This window comes from Blennius ocellaris (genome assembly GCF_963422515.1).
Source record: "Blennius ocellaris genome assembly, chromosome: 20".
Taxonomy (NCBI): domain Eukaryota; kingdom Metazoa; phylum Chordata; class Actinopteri; order Blenniiformes; family Blenniidae; genus Blennius; species Blennius ocellaris.
This window is the reverse complement of record NC_137669.1, coordinates 11,471,033-11,495,574: the sequence shown is the minus strand read 5'-3', so window position 1 is coordinate 11,495,574 and position 24,542 is coordinate 11,471,033. Positions and strand designations below refer to the sequence as shown.

General features: G+C 40.3%; 1 protein-coding gene across 1 annotated transcript in view; it reads right to left on the bottom strand.

Moving 5' to 3' along the window:
* The window catches only part of calcr (calcitonin receptor), a gene marked incomplete at its 3' end in the record, with an annotated part of 54,475 nt that overhangs the window by 15,750 nt on the left and 14,183 nt on the right, over positions 1-24,542 (bottom strand). Inside the window, exons 2-13 of the mRNA XM_080516079.1 lie at positions 9,636-9,703; positions 6,710-6,845; positions 5,913-6,020; positions 3,213-3,298; positions 2,971-3,112; positions 2,503-2,613; positions 2,289-2,401; positions 2,095-2,167; positions 1,875-1,985; positions 1,107-1,219; positions 450-615; positions 254-364 (exon numbers count right to left, since the gene is read on the bottom strand). Coding sequence (XP_080372205.1) covers positions 254-364; positions 450-615; positions 1,107-1,219; positions 1,875-1,985; positions 2,095-2,167; positions 2,289-2,401; positions 2,503-2,613; positions 2,971-3,112; positions 3,213-3,298; positions 5,913-6,020; positions 6,710-6,845; positions 9,636-9,680 — 1,315 coding nt within the window. The 5' untranslated portion in view covers positions 9,681-9,703. The remainder of the gene's footprint in view (positions 1-253; positions 365-449; positions 616-1,106; positions 1,220-1,874; positions 1,986-2,094; positions 2,168-2,288; positions 2,402-2,502; positions 2,614-2,970; positions 3,113-3,212; positions 3,299-5,912; positions 6,021-6,709; positions 6,846-9,635; positions 9,704-24,542) is intronic.

Here is a 24,542-nt window from a genome sequence, read left to right as displayed (position 1 = left end):
TAACATAAAGCTTGAATTGAGGGAAGGCATTTTACATTTCCAAGTAGCATCTTCCCTTTTATTAAATCCAGGCCAGTAATTCACTAAACTCAAAAGAAGTCACAACAAACTGTACTTAATAACTATGTTTATGTAACTTCAGCGATCAATGCACAAGAGAGAAGCTGGGACATTTCAGATATAAACTAACATAAACTAAATGCCTCACATCATCTATGCCTGTTATCAAATTAAGCACAATAGAAACACTGACCCGTGGGGTCGAAGTCATCAAAATAGTTGGGGCAGTTTTGGGAAGTGTAGGTTCCTGCTGGAGTATCATCCCAGCACAGCCAGCCGTCCCAGTTACGACTGCAGTGCGGACCTGGAACATCCATGAAGCTTTAGCCAGAGCAAAACACGCAGGGAAGAAGGCTTAACAGAAAGGAACGGAGCCATCCTGCAGATACCTGATTTGTTATAAGGAGGATCTCGGTTCATCTTTTCGAAGCATTTGTATTGGTTGTCGAGAATTTTTTTGGTCCCAATTTCCTGCTCCTCTCGATTGACCACGGGACCGATCGTGGCCTCCAGGATGGGCTCGACGTCTGACTCCCTGGAAAACTGGGCGGCTGCCTTCATTTTCAGTGAAGCCGGGATTACACAAAACACAAACGTGTACCCTCAGAGTTATTATCAAGCACATAAAACCAAAGACAAGGAAGGTTTAGGACCAAGCACTGACATATGTTATGCTACAATAATGGTATTTGGACATATGGCCTGAAAATATTTGATCAAATATTGTCTCAACATTGTCAAACGATGGATATTTAAGTTTTCTGCAGGCACAATGTGTATCAAAATCTGATTTGGAAATGTCAAAGAAAACTATAATAAGACACTCTAGAACCTGGAGCAGACCTGGGAAAAATGGAAAGTCCATCACATTTATCTGGAAGGCTCCTGCTGTTGAATGTTGATGAGAATTGATGTGCCCACCCAGAATCTGGCTTGACTTTAATGATTTGGCAAACCAGAGATCACAGAGGGCTCCTCAAAGTTTCTTCGAGGCAATTTGGGGGCGTTCCAAGAAGAGAGTTCCCACAGTTTCAACTATAAATTACCTTCAACCTCTCCTTGATGTTGACAAGACAGAGAGTGTAGTTGGTCCAGCTCTTGTTGCTTTCTGGATGGCGAAACCACTGTCCGTCCTCACCGCAGTACTTAGTGGCCTTTTCTAAAAGTCACAATATTAAGATAATTGTGTCATTTTTGTGTAACATGAGTGAAAGTAATTTTAACCCGCAACCCAAAGACAAATAAAAGCAAGAGAAATCATATTATTATTAACAATAACAAAAAGAAATTATGGTTTACAAATTAATGTAATTAGTACATTTCTGAATCACTGAGAGTGCCTTTAGTTGAAGCAGATTGCATTCAACAACAATCCATTGTGTTGAAAGCATTTTAAAACAGTAGCAGGCCAACAGATGCAGCTTAGCAATTCAAGTCTTTCAAGATATTAGAAGTTAAAAAACAAACAAACACATGAATAAACATGATTCTGTTGTGTAAACATATCAGTTGATATTGCCACATCAGTTAAATACTGAGATGCAATTATTCATGATTAATCGACTGAAGTCCCTAATTACTTTCATCAGAGGTTTTCCTTTGGTCCCACCCCATAGTACTACAACTTGAAAATCAAAACATTTAAACGTTCAAACATCACAGTTACTATTTCTTGAATCATCTCGAGGAGTAAACCCTTCAGTAGTTTTTTTCTGATTTGACTCAACCGAGTCGGTGAAGAGTAAAACTACCTCTGGACAACAGTTGCATATGAAAGTCAACAGAAGACGAGAGGAAGTCACACTTGAACTCACCGGAGGGGTCAAACTCCAAAAAGTAGTCAGGACAGTTCTGGGATGCACGACTTCCTGCTGGTGTGTCGTCCCAGCACAGCCAGCCATCCCAGTTACGACTGCAGTGGAGATCTGCAGCATCAAAAAACAAATTAAACCACATCACCAGCTCAGAAATCCACTCAGTTGAGAAAAAAAAGAAGTTTATCAAGAATACATAAAGAGAAGAGAACCAGCCTACCTGTTTTGTTATAAGGGGGGTCTTGGTTTATTTTCAGGAGACATTTGTATTCACTATCAACCATCTTTAACTTCTGGGGGATCAAATGGAAGTTTTGATAGAAAAAAGAAAACTGCTCAGACAAATTACCAAAATATAGCTTGTGACAAGTTCAGTGAGTTCATATTGATGTGATCATCACATTAAAGCCTCACCCTCAGGCGCCTCTCAGAAGTGGTTGTACAAAGTGTATAGTTGGTCCAAGGCTTCTTGCTGTCTGGATGGTGAAACCATTGACCGTCTGCTCCACAGTACTTAGTTGCTTTTTCTAGGAAAAAAATAATTTAAAAAATTGGTATATAGTAGGATTATGTGGCACAAATTCCCAACTGAGAAGAAAAAAAACAAAATCCCATCACATCAACTCACCGTGGGGGTCGAGGTCAGGAAAATAATCGGGGCAGTTTTGGGAGGCAGACGTTCCTGCTGGAGTGTCGTCCCAGCACAGTCGGCTGTCCCAGGTACGACGGCAGTGCAGACCTGCAATACCAGCAACACACCGATGAATGACCGGATGAATAAGAACCTTTACTGGAGTCACTCGCGTGATGTCGTCTACATGTAACCATGAGCTATGATTGGTCACTGTATATTTTTACAACCATCAACATCCATCCATCCATCCATGCAAACTCCACATAGCAAGACGAGCCCAACAAGAGTACACCAATTTTCCCTTACATACTTTCAACATTCATTATTCACTTATGCCTACCTGGATTTTGAAGATTTTCTTTTTAGATTCTTGTCAGGCCGGTGATACCATGATAAATTGCTATTTACTTTTCGAGTGAGCGCTAGATTTAGATGATAGGCTTGAGTAGCCAGAATCAGTACCTGATTTATTATATGGTGGATCATTCTTCATTTTCTCCTGGCATTTCTTCTCATTTTCGAGGATAATTTGTTCCATGCTGACTCCCATGGCCGCTGTGCTTGGCTCTCGAGCATCGTCCCTTAAAAAGCTGTGAATTTCCTTCTGGGAACCAAGAAGTTAAACAAATGAATGCATGGGGAAACCGATACAAGCGTTGACTCTTTCGTCCAGTATTTACTGTAAACAGCCAATCAGTAATTACCCCCAAATTGTCCTTTGATGCAGGCTGACAGATGGAGCCAGGCGGGACCCAGTTACCTGATTCATCACAGTATTTGGTCGATTTTTCTGTCGAGAGAATAAAGAAACCGACTCATTGCTACTTTGACAATTGCATAATTCATCAAAGGCTACCCTGAAAGCTTCTACTTTAAGGATTAAATTACTTACAGGAACAGTTTACAGCTTCTGTTTGTTTAGTAAAGAGTTCAGGGGAGAATATTTGTATTTCTTGGCTTTGTCCTTCAGGGCTTTGCAGCAGTGCCACGTTGGCACACTCCACAAGTGTAAATTGAACCTTGAATCCTGACATTACCAAACAACTGTGAATAATTTACCTTGGCACCCGTCATCTAAGGTTATGTCCAAAAAAACAAAGAAAAAAGTGCACCTTTGTAGTAATTTTCTGGAAAACTCTAAGATGTCAGACTTGAAACCACATGTGCTGCCGATCCACGATTCAGCTAAAGAATGAGAGCACATTGTTCTCCACAACAACAACTGCAGCCCGGCTGCCCGCTTGGCTCTGACAGCTCATCAACCGTTCGACCGCCGCTTCCAATCGCTTCCAAGCCTCCCTGAAGGTCTCGCAGCAGCACTTCCACTCTCTCAGGCCAGTGAGGGGCTGCTTAGCGTCACAGCCATTTTGGGAAGATCCTTTATGAGCCATCTCTTACGAAAACACCTCCTCTGTTCCCTCATTCATATTGTCTCTCCCCATCCATCTCCCAGACTCCAGCTTTCCTGTCTCTTCCTGAACGACTGCGCTCTCGTCTTCCCTTTGCTTCTTGTTTTGTTTCTTTTCTTTTCTCCACAGAGTCCTCATTCATCTCTCTGTCCTCTTCTTCACCTCTCCGCTCTTCGTCATATTGCATCTCCTAAATCAGACATGACTTGACGCTGGAGCTCTTCACATAGACGTTCTTTAGCCTCGCATTACTCAGAACTTAAAAAAAAAAAAAACTGCACACACTATGGAAAGCAGTGTTGCTTACTTCACAATAGATTGCACGATATGTAAATGTCCGTTTGTTTTCTTTTTTTTGGCTGATACCATACAACGGGCTAATGATTTGCCTTTTACCTCCGATATGAATCAATAATACTAGCTGGCATTTCCGCTCAATCTTGAGAAAGGTTTCCCTTCCCCGTGGTTCAGAGAAGCTTCTTTGATTTATTAGAGGCCGCAGCCATGCAAGGCTACGTGAGAATATAAATTACAGAGGCTTCAGTTTTGCATGTATTCTGTAATAAAGCCACACATTGCTTGAATAAGTAGACAAATTACAATCTTGATCCATTGATTGCCCAACATGAAATCAGGTTGGGGTTTTTTCTTTTGTGTGTGTGTGTGTGTGTGTATTTCTGTTTTTCATCCAAAGAAGACAATTAAGGTCTTACCAAAACTTCAGTGCACAAACAATCAAATGTGAGTCTGGGAAATTTGATGAAAAGTTAGCTCACAAAAGTTGTTTAACTCTAAAGTTGTGTGTTCAAGGGTCTGAGCACCAGAGAGGGTCTGAGTAGTGTGCAGGTTAAAGCCCACTGTGGTCACCGGATCCTTTGAGCCGGTCACTTTATCGATGTTGCTCCTTGATAAAGCAAGTCGCAGCATGTCTTGGCGTAATCAGGATGCATGAGGATACTCTGAAGCAGCACTTGGCTGACTCAGCTGTCTTCAAGTGCCTCACGTACAGTCTGCAAACTGTGCATTAGTTTGGTCTTTTGCTGATTATTGTGCAAGGTCAGAACACAGAGAACACAGAGTCTGGTAAACAGCTGGATCGTATGCCGTCCACGTACTGCTTCTTTCTAGGAAATGTTAATAGAAAAGTCAGAGATTTTTTGTTAAGATTACTGAATGCAGTTTGGACTTCGGACCTCGGCACATGATGCGAAGATTAAACATTCATACTTTGAGAATCATAATAATCTGAACCTAATCACTAATAGTCCTTTCAATAGTTGTTGAGTTATTTCAATCAAGGCCAAAGTGATTTCACTGAGTGGCCCACAGAGTCTTAACCCCCCCCCCCCCCCCCCCCCCCCCCCCCGGCAGCTGGAGAATGGCCACTAATAAACAAAAATGCTGATACTCTAAACCAATAAAATGGCCAAGAAGAAGACATAAAGCAGAACCACTACAGAATTAGCTGGGTGGCTTGATAAAAATGCAATTTAATCGAAATGTTTTTTCCATTTAGGATAAGAGGCATGAGATCAAGCAATAAATCTGAAACATTCAACAACAAGACGCTCTGTGAGATGTCTGTGCAGTTAGACTAGAACTTTGTTAAAGTTACTAAAACAACAATAGTAAGACAGTGTTTAAATGAAGCGGTAGAAAGTGCATAACAAAAGCAAATGTCAGGTTATAAAACTGCTGAGACAGGAGCACGGCTCTATTATTTCTTAACCTTCTAAGACCCAAACTAATTTTGTATTGTGGTCTAGAAAACCCAAAATGATGTCCACATATGTGGACGCCAGGTCCAAGGAGAAAATCTGTGATGATAATGTCAGCTACCATTTCTGCAGTTCATCAATGTTGAGGTTTTTAAAGGTTCAGCGCAGATAGGGAGCACACTGGCTGATCTGACTTCATTCACAGGGGCACAGTAACTCTCTCTGCAGGTCTCAAGCTTGTTGTAGTCTTTTGACAAATGTACTAAAACTTTCTTACCATCTGCTTCCAGGTCAGGATGATCTGGACAGTTTTGCGTTACAGATGTCCCAGCGGGTGTTTCATCCCAACACAAGAACCCATCCCACACATGTCCACAGAATATCCCTTGAGAATGGGGGAAAAAGCCATTGACAGTTTTAAGGAACACATTTATTTCTATTGTCAGTGCAGTGGTTGTAAATACATGACACTATGTGTGAAAAACAGAGTGCTGAAATTACAAATTAAGTGCTATTTTCAGGGATTCATACTTTAATAGGAATTTGTGTCTTGTACCAATTTAACTTAACACTGAGTACAATACACCAGTGGAATTAGAACTCTGCAATTTCTTAGCCAAGTGTGGTCCTTTAAAAGATACAAATCCTCCTTGTTGTCGCAGTTTGTTCACCAAAGACTGGTCTTAGGACATTTTAGTGTTCAGCTGAGAAAATGAAAATAATGTCTATTTTACACTGATACACTGAATCAGATACTGCAACAGATGTTACTTTCAGTACTTGCAATAAGCTAAGGTACAGTTGTCAAGTAATACAAGAAATGCACCATTAGTTGTAGTTGGGAACACATTTTCAGTACTATTTCCATCATTCCTCTACCGCAATGAAAGCAATCATCAGCCTGTGTAAACTTCAGCTGTGCTCCAGCCACAGCCGGCAAAACTACACCACCTTTAACAAGAACGTCAATAGTGTTTTGATCCCATTTAACTGTTTTACAACATGTCTACACCTGCGATGCTACCCTAAAGGTAATCGATCTTGGAGAGCTTGAAAATAACGTGGGCCTCTCACCGGTCCTGTTCGGCTGGTTGTCTTTGTCGGAGCCCTCCAAACACTGGTATTGACCCTGACTCAGCTCCTCTAAAGTAATCCGTGCAGGGCTGAGTGATGGGTCCGAGATTGGCTCGGTAGCTGGCGATGCCCTGTGCTGTGGAGAAAACATCACATTCGAGTTAAGAGTAAAAGGACATAAAAAAACCAAAAAGACCCATGAAACTCAACTCTTCTTTTCGACAATCAGAATTAATGCCAGTGTAGATGCAGTATTGCCCGGGATGATTCAGACTCAAAATCATCAGTTTGTCAACATTTGCAATTTGCATTTCGGTAGCGTTTCCAGAACTGATGTGATGTAGATTTCTCTCTGCCTTTGACATTTCTCTCCATTCATGTAACTCATTTTAATGTGTGTGGGAGGCTGACAAAAGAAGTTAAGCAGCTGATATTTTCTAAATGCACCTTATCTCATCTCTTTTGTTTGTATTTGGAGGAAGCAGTGAAAGAAAGAGGGCTGCTGTGTGAAACGTTGATTTCAATCACGCTGCTCACTGAAGGATAAACCGCCTATTTTACTGTGACTTATCTTCCTGTCTTCTTTGAAATTTAAACCTCTCGGAGTGTCAGGCTCGTGCTCTTGCATTTTTGAAGAATCTGTGCATTTGGCAGGGAGATTGTGTCCAGATGCCTTATCACACTTGCAACCCACTGGCTGTTTGCGGAGGGAAACAAGACTTCTCATTAGAGCAACGATATCTTTCATACCGGTCTGATTAAAACCAAAACAAGACAGTCTGAGGAGGTGACAGCTCTGACGTCCCATGTAGCAGTTTAGCAGCCGTACATATGATGTCACTCCAAGCATTGAAGTAAATGACGTCATACATACGACCACTAGGCCACCACCAATATCAGCTGAGCAGTATTTGTCCAAAACCTCCTCATGGAAGTACCACACATAAGACAGAGCAACTGAAATGAAATATATGAAATGATATAAAACCTCAACGTCAAGCATGATGCTGACCAGCAATGGAACGTTCATTTGTCAGTGTCACTTGAGAACAATGGAGTAAGTGTGTCTTTATAAGATTTTCCGTCAGTAAAAGTTCCCTCAGCCCCTCCGCTGCAGCTTCAGAAAGTCGCATTCATCACAGTCCCATCAGGAAATTATTATATTCAGATCACAGTGCCACAATTTTCCTGCGATATCAGATAAGTGTTAAGACCTTTGACTGATAATTACAAAAGCCCCATTTGGATAATTGAGACAATTTCTTAAACGTTGGGAGGATGGCGAATGTGACACAAACCTCCAGGGTGCAATGAAATCATACCAGATGAAATCATATCCAGAGCTTGAGAGGAATTTTAAGTTAGATGAAATCCTCAGTGAAGATCTCTGTGCTGTGGGCCACCTAATGATGTCCATCTACTAACCACCAGCAGAAGAAGAAGATACACTCTGGATCGGTCTCACGAGAACAAACACAGAGACATCCAGACACATGCACGCATGCACATATACACAACTACAGTACTTACCTTGAACAAGCACACGGAGAGAAACCACAGGAAAAACATACAGTCTGTATACACACACACACACACACACACACACACACACGCACACACGAGTGTATCAATATAAACCAAATCATGTCAGGAATGTGCCGTGGGGTATACAGTTTGTGATCAGTCATTGCGGATGTGGAGGGAATGAATTCAAGCACTGTGATGGTACACCTGGTACTGTTATACACAGTTGAATTCAGTTCAAAGAAATATATCAAAATATAGTCATTGGACCAGATGACATGCTTGGAATTACTGTATATGCAAACTAGAATGATTGGAATCATCATGTTGCTCATTTACATCCAAGAGCTCTTAAAATAGAGTCATCACTCAGCCTTTATTAGTAATTCACCCATGCAAGACCAGAGTGGTGTGGGTTGTGATGGGAGATGTCAGCGCTGCTATACTGAGAAGCCCTGGAGGAAATAATAAACTATGGCAGTATTAGGCTGAGACTTTTACACATAAACGCATAATTGAAGCCATTCTTCTGACGTTGTCTCGTCTCTGATTGTGTTTCTTTTCACTCTTTTGTTCTTTTCCATCTTGCATCACAATAATTTGGTGACCGGCTGAACAGGCTGCAGACCCTGGTGTGGATGAATCAGTTCTCAAAGTCGCATTATTAAAAACGGGTTTTATCAGGGGTTTTACTTGCCTCATGTATTTATAGTACATCATTTTAAAATTGACCCAGGTCACCTCTGTTCAGTGATTAAAGATGACAATTCCAGCATGAAATTGAAGGAAACATAAAAAATTGGACGATGCTGACATCGCAGGTCTTTACTTCATTATACATACATCTACATTGTTTTAGTCTGATTTCCATACATATTGTTTTATAAGTGTATTTCTACAACACATTTTGGAAAGAATTCATTGACTTGTAGACTAAATATGCAAAATTGGTTCAGTTACATGATGTTTCAAAAAAGGTTGCATTGAGAATATGGTTCAAGACAGTTAAACAATGATTCTTACAATCATTTAAGATTCAGATTTCTATTTTGGAATCCTCATTTGTAACCTTTTGCATGATAATGCAGGAATTGGATCCAATAAGAGTAGAGTCAATACTCGCAGAAACGCATTTGGTCATGGATCATTTATCTCTCAAGTTATCTCATAATGCTGAGCTAATTATAAACTATAAATCTCAATTATAAAGGACAAGAGAAAATTAATTATAAGATTTTGCTGATAAAAGAAAACCACTAGAGCACAGAACATTACATGTTCATTTAATGAAAATTGACGCCTGTGCTTTTTGCACATGTTCTGCATACAAAATGAAAGGGAGGGTCTTCCCACCTTCACTTCACGGCACATCCTCCTCTGAATTAGTGAGAAAAGAGCTTACCAACAGGACAAACCACAGGATCCGAAAAGAGCCCGCTAACCTCATATCTTCTCCTCACAGGCAAATCTCTGAAAAGAGAGAAAGAGAGGGGGAACAAAAAGTTTAACCTGAATCATTTGTCTCCCGTGAAAGTGACTGACTGAGCAAACATCGGGTTGTTGTTTCGAACCAGGATTACAGCCTCTCAGGAGGAAAGAGCCGCGGCGATCGTTCATCTGAAATGCAAAACGCTGCAGCACAGACACTGCAGTTTGTGGCATCGCACTCTGTTTGTCTGACGGAGCCACAGAGAGACGGTCATCAATGTGCCAAACGATAGCATGACAGAGAAAAAGTGACATAATTCAATTATGTCTCGTTACCCACTCCCCACCAAAAAAAAGAAAGAAAAAAAATGGTTATTAATCATTGTGCACAGAGTCTCTGCCCTGCAGGATTGTGAGAGCAGTTCAAAGAACCCACCAAGATTAAAATTCACTTCAGGTCTCTGTGCTTTTAGCTTACAGAGTCCCAGTTGGAACCATCACTCCACGGTTTGAACAGTGAGAGCGACCTGCTGGTTGTCCTGCACACTGTGCAGCACCCCATGGGGCCATCTGTTCAGCAGATAGACATGCCTGAGCAAGTCCTTTAAGTCACTGCACAAAAATAAAAAAGGCCAGCAGGATTAATGGTATTTGCTCTGGCTTCAGAGACGCACTGATGGTAGGCTACTTAGCTTTCGGATGACAAATAAACCCGCATCTGCCAAAAATTGAAGGCTCGGAGTACTGATCTCTGACCGAGGATCTGATGAAACTTGGTAAAATCTCCCATTACTCTTTCATGCTTTCCTGAAATACAAACTAAGAGTGGATATATTAACTTCAGAACTGCTGTCAGTGCTGAATCGAAGCCACTGTTCAATCGCAGGTCCAAATACAAAGTCAAACAATGATCATCTGCATAAACTTTACCAAACTACCAAATCATTGTCTTTTCAATACGTGATGACCTATTTAAAACGATTATAAATCAAAATGCATGCATAATTTACTCTTTCCCATATTGTGAGGATATATGCCTTTAAGGAGTTTTGTAACTAAATTATTCTATTTTATCTTTTTTTTTTTTACAACATTACAAATCAGCGAAAGCTACTCTGCAGCTACAAATCAGAGCGACTCTGTAAAATATTAAACTATTGAACTAAAAAGAGAGACCCAGAAATGAAAAGCCAAACGAAGGTTATACCAGCAAAAAATAAAAAAATAAAAAAATACCAGCATGAAATGGTTTCCATGATGAATAATACGAGAACCGGCTTTGGTGGTAATACGCTGCATTGATATGAATGATAATGAAACTGATTTGATGGCATTGCATTTTTTTCATTGTCATGTCAGAACCTCAGTTTTGTTGTCTGTGAGGCCAAAAATTGCCATTGACTTCCATTAGCAGTATATATTTTTTTAACTGATTGATATTACAGTATAAAACCTCCTGCAATGATCAAATTTCATTTTGAAAAAATGTAGTACGGTTTGACTGTTTTACTACAAATTCAAACAATTGCAAACAAATAAATGATGTTGTAAATTCCCATCAAAGACTCATACTACATTTATTTCATTTATGGAAACCATTTTTTTCTGGGTGTAAAGTATGATCATTTTGAATTGCAGAAACCGGCAATAAATGGGTTTAAATCATGAAAATGCTAACAATTTCAGCATAATTCAAACAATCCTATTTAAACAAATATCTAAAAACATGTTGCGATTTGAGTATTCTCTGATATAGCAGTTTTTAACACACTTCTGAAGTCTCCCTGATATTCCCAGCATGAAAAGTACAATTCACTGCACTGGAGTGTGGATCCAGTGTGCGAGACAGCAAAGTAAAGGTCACTGCGACAAACGGCGTCACTCAGCCTTTAAGACGTGTAGAAGCAACTCAAAGAAAAGAAACACACAAAACATGCATCAAGGGCATGCTGGGTAATGGAACAAAAATGAGGTAGAGGTATGGATCCCTCAAAGTCCCCCTGGGGAAGATACAATCTATAAGCTATCATGATTTTAGCACGGATCTGAATCAGCTCAGCACAGCTGGGTGATTATCTGGATTCATCAAAAAGTGGATTAATAGCGGATTGAAAGGCATATGTTGTACACAATTGGGTGTTTATCCAAAAGGAAGAATATGTACCTTGAATGTGTTGCGGGTAAACTTTGTGAACTGTTTTTTTTAAAAACACAGTGGATGTCATCATCAGTTATCGAACATAGCAGAACATTACCGAACATTTGAGACGCAACACATCTTATGATGTAATAATAAAGTCCCCAAACAAAAATCATCACGGGCCAGGGGATGAAATGACTCTCACCCCAGTAACAGCGGCATTTGTGCATCGAGTTGCAATTTTTAAACACATTAAAAAACAGATGCAATGATTACCAACACAAGGAGACATTTTAAATCATGGGAGTTCTGGTACATTTATCTTGGTTAGGATAAACTCGTCACAGTCACAGTCCATATTCATGGAGGCGAAAACAGTAACTGGATAATGTGTGTTATCATGCTGCAACGTGTGTGTGTGCGCGCGCGTGCACGCACACTATCACGTTTGCAAGTGTGCCCAACCATTGCAGTATAGTAGATAAGGCCCATAATCCAATGAAAAATCCAGAAAAAAAACATCTGTTAGTTTTTGTCGTGGTTTTATGATCAGCTCCGCTATTTAATGACACGTGTGTGAAGACACCAGCTTGAAGACGCAACAGAATATTAGAAAGGCGACTACAGTCTCTTTGCCAAGTCAATGCAAAGACATACATATTCATAGAAGTGGTTTTTGTCATCAGCTGTATGCAAGCGATGGTTTGCTGCTCAAATAAAATCAATTGTGTGTATAGCTGGAGGTGGTTAAGAGTCAGGATGATCTAAGACAATGGAGCCCACCTGCTGTACTTCAGTAATATGCGTGCTGACAGCCTGCTTGAAATCTTAACGTCGCTGTCAGATACATTAGAGAAACTCAAAGCTCCAGGCCACGTCTGACTTCTATTCATCGAACGTGGGAGTTTCCGTCTTTAATGTCTTTCAGCCATCAGCATTATGCTTTTCAAGTCTTTAACACGGACCCCCGAGCGTTTCCTCAGCCAGTAGCACCTATGTCACATGAACAGTAGAGGAGGATACACGTGTCGCTCATTAAATAGACAAGACCCCCACAGAGAAGACAAGGGAAAGCACTCAGAGAGCATGAGCGACTTTGCAAAGTAAACAGCATAGTGGACAGTTCAGCACTTAAAGCTCCTGTAGTTTAAGTAAAAAGGTCAGACAGTGTCAATGGGGATTTGAATCTTTTGCAATATTAAGGAGCACTTACACTGTAAATCATTTGGGGGGGGGGGTACTTTAAATACCTTTGTAGTGACTGGAATGAGGTTGAAAAGTGTGACAAATAGTATAGAATTGGCTTCCTTGATGAGTCAAAGAGTATTGCTGTTGTAATCTCTATTATCTCTTCTGTCTTTTACTGTCACGTCCAATAAGAAGCTCTTTTTAAAAGTGAGATCCAGCACAGAATTGCACACTACAAAAAGATTTAATGACGTGTGGGCGCTTTTAATTAGCGGTCTTGGCTCTTTCAGTCTTTGTTGTAATATATTTCTGTTCCATTCGTGGATTCTGATCATTATTGGTATTATCATTATTTATGTTTTTATCTCCACCACCTCCATCCCCCCCCTCTTTATGTCACCCTTACATCAGTCTGACAGCAGCACACGGAGCCACCAGTCTCCTCTCTCTCCTCTTGCAGCGGGCGGTCACGGGCGCGGTGACAACGCGGATTTGCGGTGACGATTGAGGACGCGGAGGCTTGATCTGACTCCTCGCCACTTCAGACCCCATCGCTCAGTCTGAAGGGAGCAGCCACACAGACGTGAGCTGGCGTCCGTCCTCGCAGGCTGCGACAAATGAGCTGGATTACAATGTTGCGTCCAGGTGGATTAGTTTGAAAAAAAAAAAAATGGACAGATTATGGATGCTGCCCAGTGGGCTGTCACATAATTCATTGCCTAAACAGCAAAATGCACTGAACAGCAAACTGCATGATGTACAAGCTCAGGACTGTTTACTGCTTCCCACTATTGAGGTTTAACTGCTACAGCACTCATAATCACAGCATGCATGAAGCTTCTCGTGACGGCCTCCTGACTGTGCTGTCAAAATAAAAGCCCTTTCGGCGCCAAGGATCTCTCTGATTACCGTTCACGTAAAAGCCACAATGGTATTTTGCACAAGCATTGTGGTAATGTATCTCACAACATGTGCATATGAGTAAATGGCAGGAAAATAGATCAGTCTGCAATTTCCTCTCACTGCATAAATATTTTTCGTGATATCACGAGACAAATGAACGACCGACAAGGATTAATGTGGTATTATTCAAACATTCTATCTTGAGCTCCACTCAGCAACTCAATCTATCAAATGAGAAAATATTCAGCAGGAAAACTGTCTTCATGTTATTTATGTCCACATGAAAGTGAGATTTTATCCCCCACAGAGATTTGAAAGACATTTCCAAACATTTAGTAGCAATGTGCACTTTTGCAAATTGACAATTTAAATAGATATTTAACTTTAACATACATAAGTAAAGTAAATTGGGCATGAAAATTTACATTTTTCATTTGTGCAGAAGTCAAAATTTTTCATAGAAAAAGAATCTAGACAACATAAGATAATAAAATGAATAGTTTTGTAGTTTATAAGTTAGTTGTAGTTAAAACTTTGACATTTTGTGTCATAAATTGGTAGAAAACCACAGAGTAATACAGAGATTAATTTCACTGTCTTGTTTCTGTCATTCACCTAAAATATTATTTGCAAGCGTGTCAGTAACATAAACAACTTACAAGTCAATGTTCTTGCCTCAGTTTTCACCACAGTCCCCTTTCACAGAACCTTTAGCACTTTTAAACTGTTTCCCTTTAAGAAAAGTGTCACTGACTGGGTGTAATTAGCAACACACACTCTGGTTGAGGCCAACAGCCAGAGAGCATTTTCGATGAGATTTTATTAAGACGAATTCCCCACAATCATGGCTCGACAATGTGGTTACAACATCACTTAATTGTTTAATGTGCACACTTAAGCCAATTAGATAATTGGATGAAACACATTTTAACACAACTTCTTCCGTCATCTAAACAACACAGAATTATTCCTGCAAGATAAACTTTATAGTACAGTACAATGTAGAAAGGATTGGTGCCTTAGTAAGAAGGTTTTTTTTCTTCTTCTTTTTATAAAGAGGCAAAATTGTATAGGACTTTTTAAATTGATGAACTCAGCCAGTGAGCTGCAACACTTTGCTCTGCGTCACATTTTGAAGCTGGCACATTTCTGTATTAGAGGGTTGATGGGGAGGAACAGGTAAATCGCCAGAGCAGTGAAAGCTTCCGTGCTTGACTTATTCTCTCTCTCTCTCTCTTTTTTTTTTACATGTGCCTAAAAATATACTGAATGCCATTCTCGCCAGTTAAATTAAAAGATCCTTTTTTCGTTTTCCTCCCTGTGTTTTTACCTTCTCCTACCCATCGAATCCCACGTTTCTCTACATTCCCATTTCCTCCCTGGCCCCTTTCTCACTTCCATATATCTTCCACTCCTTTAATCTATTTCCCCTCTAACCTCATTTCGCTATCTCTTTCGCACCCAGCCCCCCTCCTGCCTCACCCCTCCCGCTCTCTTTCTTCTCTTTTACAAATCCCCCCTTTAAAAGCTCTGCCTCCCTCCCCACTGCAGATGCATTTCTCTCCACTTTCGCAGCCACATTTTTAAGGATATTTCTTAGCTCCTCAGGTCAGAGAAGCAGGATTCATCAGCTCACACATACTTTAGACATTCAGCAGGTTCCTCTCGGTGAGATTTCACATTTTCAGCTCATCTGTCCCACAACACTTCGAGCTGTTGTTGTTCACCGTTCAGTAATGAAGTGGGATCGAATGTTAAAAGATCCAGTTCAAATTGTTGATGATGATATCTTAGGATCATTAGAAATGCATGTTTTTAGGCTGCATTGTTTATAATACTGTTTTTTGTTTTTTTTAATGGCAATAAATACTGTAAAATATATTGCAACCAGTGGATTAATTTAAAGGTGTCAAACTCATTTTCAGAGCCGCAGGCAGCACGACTTCGTTGAGAGGACAAAAATCCTATCAAATGACAACTTGAATTGTTTCATTGAGTTTGACTTTTCATTATGAGTTTTAACTTACATTCATCTCATCATTTGATCTTAATATTTCATGTAATTCAAAGGTACGTTAATCCATTTCTTTTTCTGATTTTTAATAATCGCTTGTCGTTTCGTTTTTAAAATGCCTTTTTTTCTGTTGTACGTTTTCATTTCATTTTACTCCATTGTTATTGTATCAATCTTCTTGTAAAGCACTTTGAATTTTACAAACGTACATGATAAGTGATGCGTGAATAAAGTTGGACTGATTAAAACAAATTTTCCACATTTTGTTTCTCATGAGAACAATGAGAACAATTCCTGCAGCCTTCAACATGCATATTTCATAAACTCACACTCAAATTACTCCACCAGCAATAAAGTGGTTAGTTTTTACTGGTACGTGACTGTAATATGAGAAAAGCTGCTATCTCCTTTCCATTTATGTTTTTTTTGTGATATCTCCCATGAAGAACAAATGATGAATAAACAATCCATTTAATCAAGTTATTTTCATCTTTCCTTTACAAAAGAAGTCTATTGTCTGGGTCAGACACTCTTGCAGGCTGGTTTTAGCAAACCAACATGTTTAACAACCCTGGACCATTCTGAGTGAATATTGAGCATTTTGTAAATGTGGGGAAAAAAATCAATTTATTACTAAGTACCTGCCAGTAATGAGGCCCATAATCCAATAAATACTTAGGAAAATAGGAAAAAAATAAATACATTTTTGTACTGGATTTTCTCTCAGTTCTGCTATTTAATGATACATTTTTGAAGCACCATTTTAAAGAGGTAACAGAACATTAGAAAAGTTACTACAGCGTCTTTACCAAGTCAGCACTGTCATAGCTCTGGCTCTCAGGGACCAATGTCCAGTGTGCTTTTGAGCAACGGTATCAAACACATTTTAGTTCAGCGGCCACCTTCAGCCCATATTCATCTAAGTGTGCTGGACGAGTAAAACCATAGTGCCATAATCATTTTTAATCCTTAGCGCAGAGTATATGTGATGGAAATGTCTCTATTTTTGCAAAACCAAACGATCACTACTACAAATGACTACGATCTCGACATAAAGTGTATTTTAATGATACCATCTGGTACTAAATACTGTGAAACGACCAAAAAGACCTCTTCTCGAGCTGTTGCATTGGGCATGATTTAACTCACCCTGACAGCATGGCTTTGGTTCATTTGTGTCTGCTACTCTTAAGAAATTAGTTTTAAAAAAATCTTTTTTTTCTCTTGAAATTATTACCATTTGCTTTGTGCCAATTTTGGCCCACGAGCCTTACGTCTGACACCTCGGCTTTAGAGGCTGAGCTGGATAACAACCCATTAATTCAAATCAGGTGTGTTTGAGCTGAGAGATGTCAACAACAAGCAGAACAGCGAGGACCGAGATTAGAAAGCAAAGTGTTACAAGACCTGCAGGACCTGCTATCACGTCCAAACAGGCTCTGATAGGACTGACGCATGACGGGAGTCTGTTTGAGTACTGTCGTTCTTGATGTGAGCAATTCCTATTGTTATTTTGACTCTTTAATTATATATTTGCAGTTTGTAATTTCTTAGCTTGTAAAAAAAGAAATCCCACCATAATAACCCATCACGCATTTAGCTTAGCTGTGTGCAAGTTGCATAGTAGAGAATATGTTAGTACCGCTGGTCAGCATGAGATTTGTTCACATCCTTTTGGTCTGATGGTTACAGAGGGAGTGTGAATACAAAGCAAACCTGTTTTGAGTGCAAACATTTTTCTTTTTAATTCAACCTTGAGAATCGTATTACAAGTGTGACCATTGCCCCAATGAACTCCAGCAGCCATTTCTCCCACTTACATTGTATTCAAGCTCCTTTTTTTGTGTCAGCGACAAAAATCTGTATGAAAAAGAAAAGACCATGCCATGGATTTTCTTTGTAAAACAAATCAATGCAATGTAAAGACCCCCATTTAAATGTAGACTCAGTCGCTGACGCAATAAAGGTCCTCTTGCTTATTGTTTTGAATGAGGATCCGTCTTAAGCAGTGAAGTCGGCAGTGCAGTGAAGGACGGTTAAAGCTTGATTTATTGTCCACAAAGAACGAGGAGACGTTGGACCAGTAGAAATCCAAATACATTATGACAGGGAGCTCATCTCCATGATGAGTAAACAAATTAAGAAGCATCTGGACATAAAAAGCCTGGATTGATTGGACAGTTATTTCTTCAAGCATAAAGTGATTCATCTTCACGAGGTCATTGTAAAAAAATGCCAGGGGAAAAAAAAAACCTCCAATTACATGCATCACATTTTCAAACCGACAAAAAAAATAAAAGATTTGCATAATGACTACCTACTGAGTGTGTAAATTAAATGCTCTCTTCGCTGAAGGAGCTTTCTAAAGTCATGTCTAGCAATTACCAGTGAATTGTCAACAATGTGGTTATTGCTGGTGAACCAAGGAAATATGATGTGTTGTAGTGTTGCAGCTGCTCAAAGCAAGCATCTGGGTGTAGCAGGAGACCTCTCCAGAGATCTGTGCAAGCTGATTTATACTTCATCTCTAATGCTGTGACGTCCCAACGCGCTCCCTTTTCCCGGACCAGAGAGAAATCAGATGAGCCGACAGGAAAAAGACGAGGGATTGTGAGGGCAGATTAAGAAGTGCAAAGTGGATAGTAAAACAATAAACCCTTTAGTGACGACTTTTATCTTCAGCCACCCTAAATGTGGCTTTTCCTGAATTGTGATGCCTCCATTTTAGTTTTTCATCCAGCTCCCATGAGCTCTTTTCAAAGACCATCACATGTGAAATGGAGTTATTTGGTCGTTGCCAGGCAGCCATCTTACCATTTCACCTCTCATATGCCTAAATATCACTAGATGGAGCAGGTTGGAGGCCGCCAAAGCAACAGCTAATAACTCAAACATAGTGAACAGCATTAGTTGTGCCCACATATGTAGTGGATAGCTATTTTTTTTTTCTTTTTTGTGGTGAGGTAACACCCCAAAGTGAACATGATTTTTCCATTTTTCTTACATCTCCAAATAGATGCTCACGGTAGTTTTTAGCAAAAGGTCTGGACTGTGTCTATGCAGGGTACTCTGTTCTCCTGCTATAAATAAAACAAAGTGTGTATCTCTGCTTCTTTGCTGCATGTCCCCTGTCGCACAACAAAATGCAGACTGCCGGAATCTGTCCCGTGACGACTGTGAAGTCTGTAAAGAAGACGTAGATCTGCAGGTAGAGGCAGGACTGCTGCCAGGAAGCTTTTAACTGGAGATCTCGCCGGCTTGCTCGAAGGACAGCAGAACAAACGTTTGTCTCATGAAATCAGCCCATCTGGTTGAAGGATGCTGTCTACAAGTCATTTAAGCAAAGCAGCCCCATGAGGGCAATGAACAGTGACAGTAAAACGAGAAAACGTATTATCGCCTTCTAAAATCGATGCGTCAAACTGGTTGGCAACCGTCGCCCATTTATGAATCCAGCAGTTCCAGAGCATCATCATATCTTTTGTGGGGGTTCCCCAAAATTAAATCACCTCTATTTTGTACTCTGCCTCTTTAAGAGCTTTAAAAATACATCATCTGGGAGAAGTGACCTGAAAGCAATGAGACAAATGGTGCTACAAGCCTCCGTGGAGTCTTTTTTGCACGTATCCTGACAGGTATCAAGCTTTGCTTTTTGCAAGCATATTTCATCCATTACTCTGTTTGCCCTTTAAGTTTGTCAGTCTGTCTTTCAAGGTTATGTTATGTTCATAATGGTCTTTGGATTACTCCGCGGGGGGATTACATGACGTTTCTCTGGAGTGTTTCTGAACTGATAGATCATAAAGCGAATCTGACCATATTTAGCACTTTAAAGCACCTTTTTTTCTACTTTTCTATAATGCAAATATAAAAGCTCACAGTGGCGCAACGGTTCACACTATTACCTCTCAGCTGGAAGGTCTAATGAGAGTGTTCTGATCACCTTGTAGTTCCCTGCTAAGTGGATAGGGGCAAAACATGTTCAGTTTAAAGGGAACTGTGCAGGGTGTTTGAAGAAATAGAACATCAAATCAAAGTAAGATGACAATCAAGGACACTCATCAGTCACAGCCCAAAGAAAAATAACTGGAAGAGAATATAGGATTAAGCAAATGCAGGGATTTCCAGATTTAGCACTAAGAGTGAGTTACCCAAGCTCACGTTCTCTATAAAAGTATGTTGAGGTGCTGCTGAAGTCCAGCACAGAACCAGTTCAACCCAAAACCCTTCAATGATGGGTTTATATGTTTTCCTTGCCTGGAGTTTTCTCCGGGCTTCCGCACTTCCTACCACAGTTCAAATGCTTGCAAGCAGAAGGGGAAAACCAGACACGGGGAGCACAATCAGGCACTAATCAACATGAGTGAGAGGCAAGTTGCCAAATATAAATACGTTTGACGGATGACAGACAGAGGTGACAGAAGGAGACATGAAAAGGAAAATACAGAGACCAGGGAAAGTTTTCAGTTTATGAAATTGTCAAACTTCAAGAAACTACAACCCTGATGAATACACACGTCTACTTTCAACACTGTACCGTATTTGACAGTAAAGTATTAATGAAAAAGGTTTTATGACGCATCAAGCACTTCTCGCATCGTAATGACTGCAAGCCTATTGTTTGTTTGGTGGGTTTTTTTGGCAACTGCGATCCCGCGGCACAATCACCTGCTTTGATGATGAGGCCGAGAATCCGCCAATCAAGAAAACAACATCATTACACAGTGTAATAATCAGATGTTTAACAGTGTCACTCATGCAACCAGCCTGGCTAACAAGAGAAGAACACTGGCAGTGATTACTGCTTTCAAAGCTCCAGCTGATTTGCATACAGGTGATTAATTCACAGTAATGTCACCGCATCCCAACGGTGGCTGCCGAGATGGCGTTTTGTTAAATGCTTAGTTTCATGCTGACATTATCTCTTGGTCTCTGGAGTGGAACGGTGTCTGGCAGGAAAGAACTCTTTGACTTGCTGAGACGTCACCCACAATTACAAAAGTCCATTTTCCCCGAAATTTGCTTATCAGAAGATAAGTATTCTTGAAAGCAGCTCTTTTATTGTATTTAAGTCTGTCTTTGAAAGGTTTCAGTTGGAGGTGCACAAATGTACGGGGTGATCTGGTAATATGTAATCTCTCATATCACGCAACAAATAAATAAAATGCCACTTTTGTGATCCATTAACATACAATACACCTGTCTTTAAGACTGTCAGTAAACATCCAGGATTTTTAAATTCCACTCAGCTGAGTTTATTAAATATCAACTCAGTTGTGTAATCCCCCGAATAATAAGTCCTCCCCCATATACCAGTAAACAAAGGAGTTTGTTTATCACTGCAGGCTTTGCACTGTCAAATAAGCAGATCCCTTCCTGACACTTGACATCTCCTCACTAAGTTTTTGTTTATTTCCCAAAACAATTAGATGTAACTTTATACTTCCAGCCCCCCCGGCAGCACCATGGCGGGCTTCAGGTGCTTACAGACATCTGCCATTTAGGAGAGGGCAGTTTCAGGGGAACAAAGTCCTTTCATCCGGCAACCTTTCCTTTCCCCAGCCTCTTGATTTCCTCTTGACTTTCCACTGAGCAGCTATCTCATCTGTCAACCAACGAATGACATTTGTTAGTCTCATTTCCCCAAAGCACACGGCCGAGGACAGATGGTGAATGCAGCCTGACCTCTTCCAGTTTGGGTCCAATGTTACAGAACAGAGGAAACATCATTTTATCTCAAAATTACCCTTTTATGAAATCCTCTAAAACATGGAGGAAATAAATAGATATTTTGGGAAATAGACATATTTGCTTCGTTGCTTCAACAAAATAAAAACATTGAAGCTGCTTCCATGGCAATATGAGCAGGATTTAAAAAAAATATTTGTCAAAAATGTAATAATGTCACATTCGAACAGCTTCAGGAAATGATGCAAATTTTGTTGCATCACATTACAGATTTATACAAATTTTGGCTGTTTTTTCTGATCGCCACACTTACATTCATGTTTGTTAAATGTAAAACCTTCCAAACACCCAAACCTCCTCCGAATTCACAGCTTCTTGATATTTCTTGTGATTGTGTGTTATACAGCAACCTTTAGAGACCACAAGATTTTATTACACAGGTCATTTTTTCAGCTTTGAAAATCTGCTTTTTAGAGTGGGTGAAGTGGTTGGGGGGGGGATGCTGCTGCTGCTTAGCTTGACACAAAAGCTTTTTGGAATCGTTGACAACCACTAGACCGTATCCATGACCAGCGGGAACTGCAGGAAGTGTTGGGGTTAGAGTGACACGCCAATCCTCTACTGCAACTTTGTTCTTTAATAATTTCTAAACAAAACAGATCAACATGAGCTTTATTTACATCTCTATTTAACACCCACTGAATAGTGGAAATAAACGCCACAATATGAAAAACAGCTGGACTTTCTACGTATGTGTGAATCAATAACGTGACCTTTCTGAAGACTCCTGGCATATTTTTGTTCACCTTCCTATTACAGGCTTTCAAAGCCCATGCTTAGGTTTGCAAACCGAGCCCTCACTTAAGCAAGATCAAAGACTGTATCTATACTCCAAAGACTCACATCGGATCCTTGATTACATAAAATGGAACAGAAGAGAACTGCGGGCGAGTGAGTGATATGAAAAACCACCGGACAACAAGCACTATATGACCACAGATCAGCTTCCCAAAGGAGTAGCAGACAAGGGGCGGGGGGGCTACAAATCAAAGATGAAAGATATGCGACCCCCCCCCCTCGGGATCAAGGATGGCAATCAAATAGAGAACGTCCCCCTGAGGAGGAGACCAGAGGCCCCTGAGGGCAGGCGTCCCACGTAATCCGACCACTCAATCCTGAACTCAAACAAGACAGTTTAAAAAGCATCAGAAAGAAAGGTCTCACTCGGATGGAAAATGAGAGGCACCGACTGGAACAGCTAATGGCTTTGGGATGTACGCCGGGTGAATGGAACAAACCTCCATCCATCTTCCATACCGACTAATCCTGTGCAGGGTCGGGAGGCGCTGGGGCCGATCCCAGCTTACTATGGGCGAGGACAGGAAACACCCTGGACAGGTCGCCAGTCCATCACGGGACCAGCACACTGACAAAAACACACTCACATTCCCACCAAGGGGCAATTTATGGTCACCAATTAACCGCTCAATGATAAATCAGATTAGGTTGGAAGAAATAAAGAAGACAAATATCCCTGTTACAGCAGGCTCCACCTAAGCCCTGCATGATCCTAAAACATTTCCACACAAAATTAGGAAAAAATACATCTCAGCAGGCACACAAACCAAAGAAAATTTGACATTTCTGTTTATTCAGTTACAACACCACCATAATTGAGATTGTTGTAGCAGTCAACAAAGACATTCATTAAAAAAAAAAACTGATTGACAATGCATAAAATTGTATATGCAACAGAAAATACTCATGAAAAGAAAAGCTAATTTCTGCAGGATATGGAGATACAATAGCCTATTTTGCAAAACCCATTAAAAAGTAAAGTATATGCAAATGAATGAGCGGGGTGTTATGAAATGCTTCTTCTCGGGCTGCGTGTCAATGAGTATGAATGCGAGAGATTACAGTGGCTCCTGCTTCTTATGCGTGTGCCAAGGCACAACATAAGTGTATCTATATTTACCCTCAGAAAAAATGTATTACTGCATGCACTCATGTGTTTACAGTCCAACCTGATGTGATGAAACATATTTAACACCCACATAAACAAGTCAATGGCAGCTTATATAGTGTATATGTGCATGTGTGTGTGATGGAGATTTGCTTTACACTTCTATAAATCAGCTGCAGGAAAGTAAACATAACGTAAAATGTTAAAGTATCGGCCAATCAGCAGCAGGTAGAGTGAATAACACTGACTAGCTTATTTATCATGGCACTTGTTTTGTACATTTCGCAAAATTTGTTCCAAAAGTTGATGTGTTGGTAGCAAGAAAAGATTTTGTGAAGTATCAAATGCTTACATCTCTAATAAGTTACAGTGCAGGAGAGTTTTCCAGTGAAACGCAGACATATGCTGTGCTCCGTGCGAAGTATTCTGTACTCAGACTTGTGTTTGCATGTTCTTCATGTGTATGCAAAGGTTTTCCCTGGGTGCTTAGTTGGGGATTCTAAATTCTCTGTACAGCTAAATGTGTATGTGTGTGGATGACTCTCTTTAACTGATGACCTGTTAAGGGTGTAACCTGGAACTTTATATTGCATCAAGCAGTGTAGAAAATGAATCTTGCATTGCACAAAAACCCTCATCTGTGGCGGTAATGACAGATCTGTGTGAAGGTTGTGAAAGCTGGATGAAATATTTCCCCAACCTTAATGAAAAACAGAGGACCCTACAAATGGTCCTGTGAATGTCAATGACGGGGTGCACAACCCTTTGTAAATGTCTGTAGACATGGCAGAAATTTTGTTGACATTTTAGAGGCATGGATGCTTTTCATCTTGGTGTCTCTTGCCAAGGAACTGACAGCCATTCATCCCGACTCTCAATGGAGCTCATTCAAAATGCAGCAATGCGTCTCTGTGCTGAGAGGAGTCCATATTTCTTCTGTATTCATCCATGGCACCGTTTACGAGGGTTATATCGATAATGT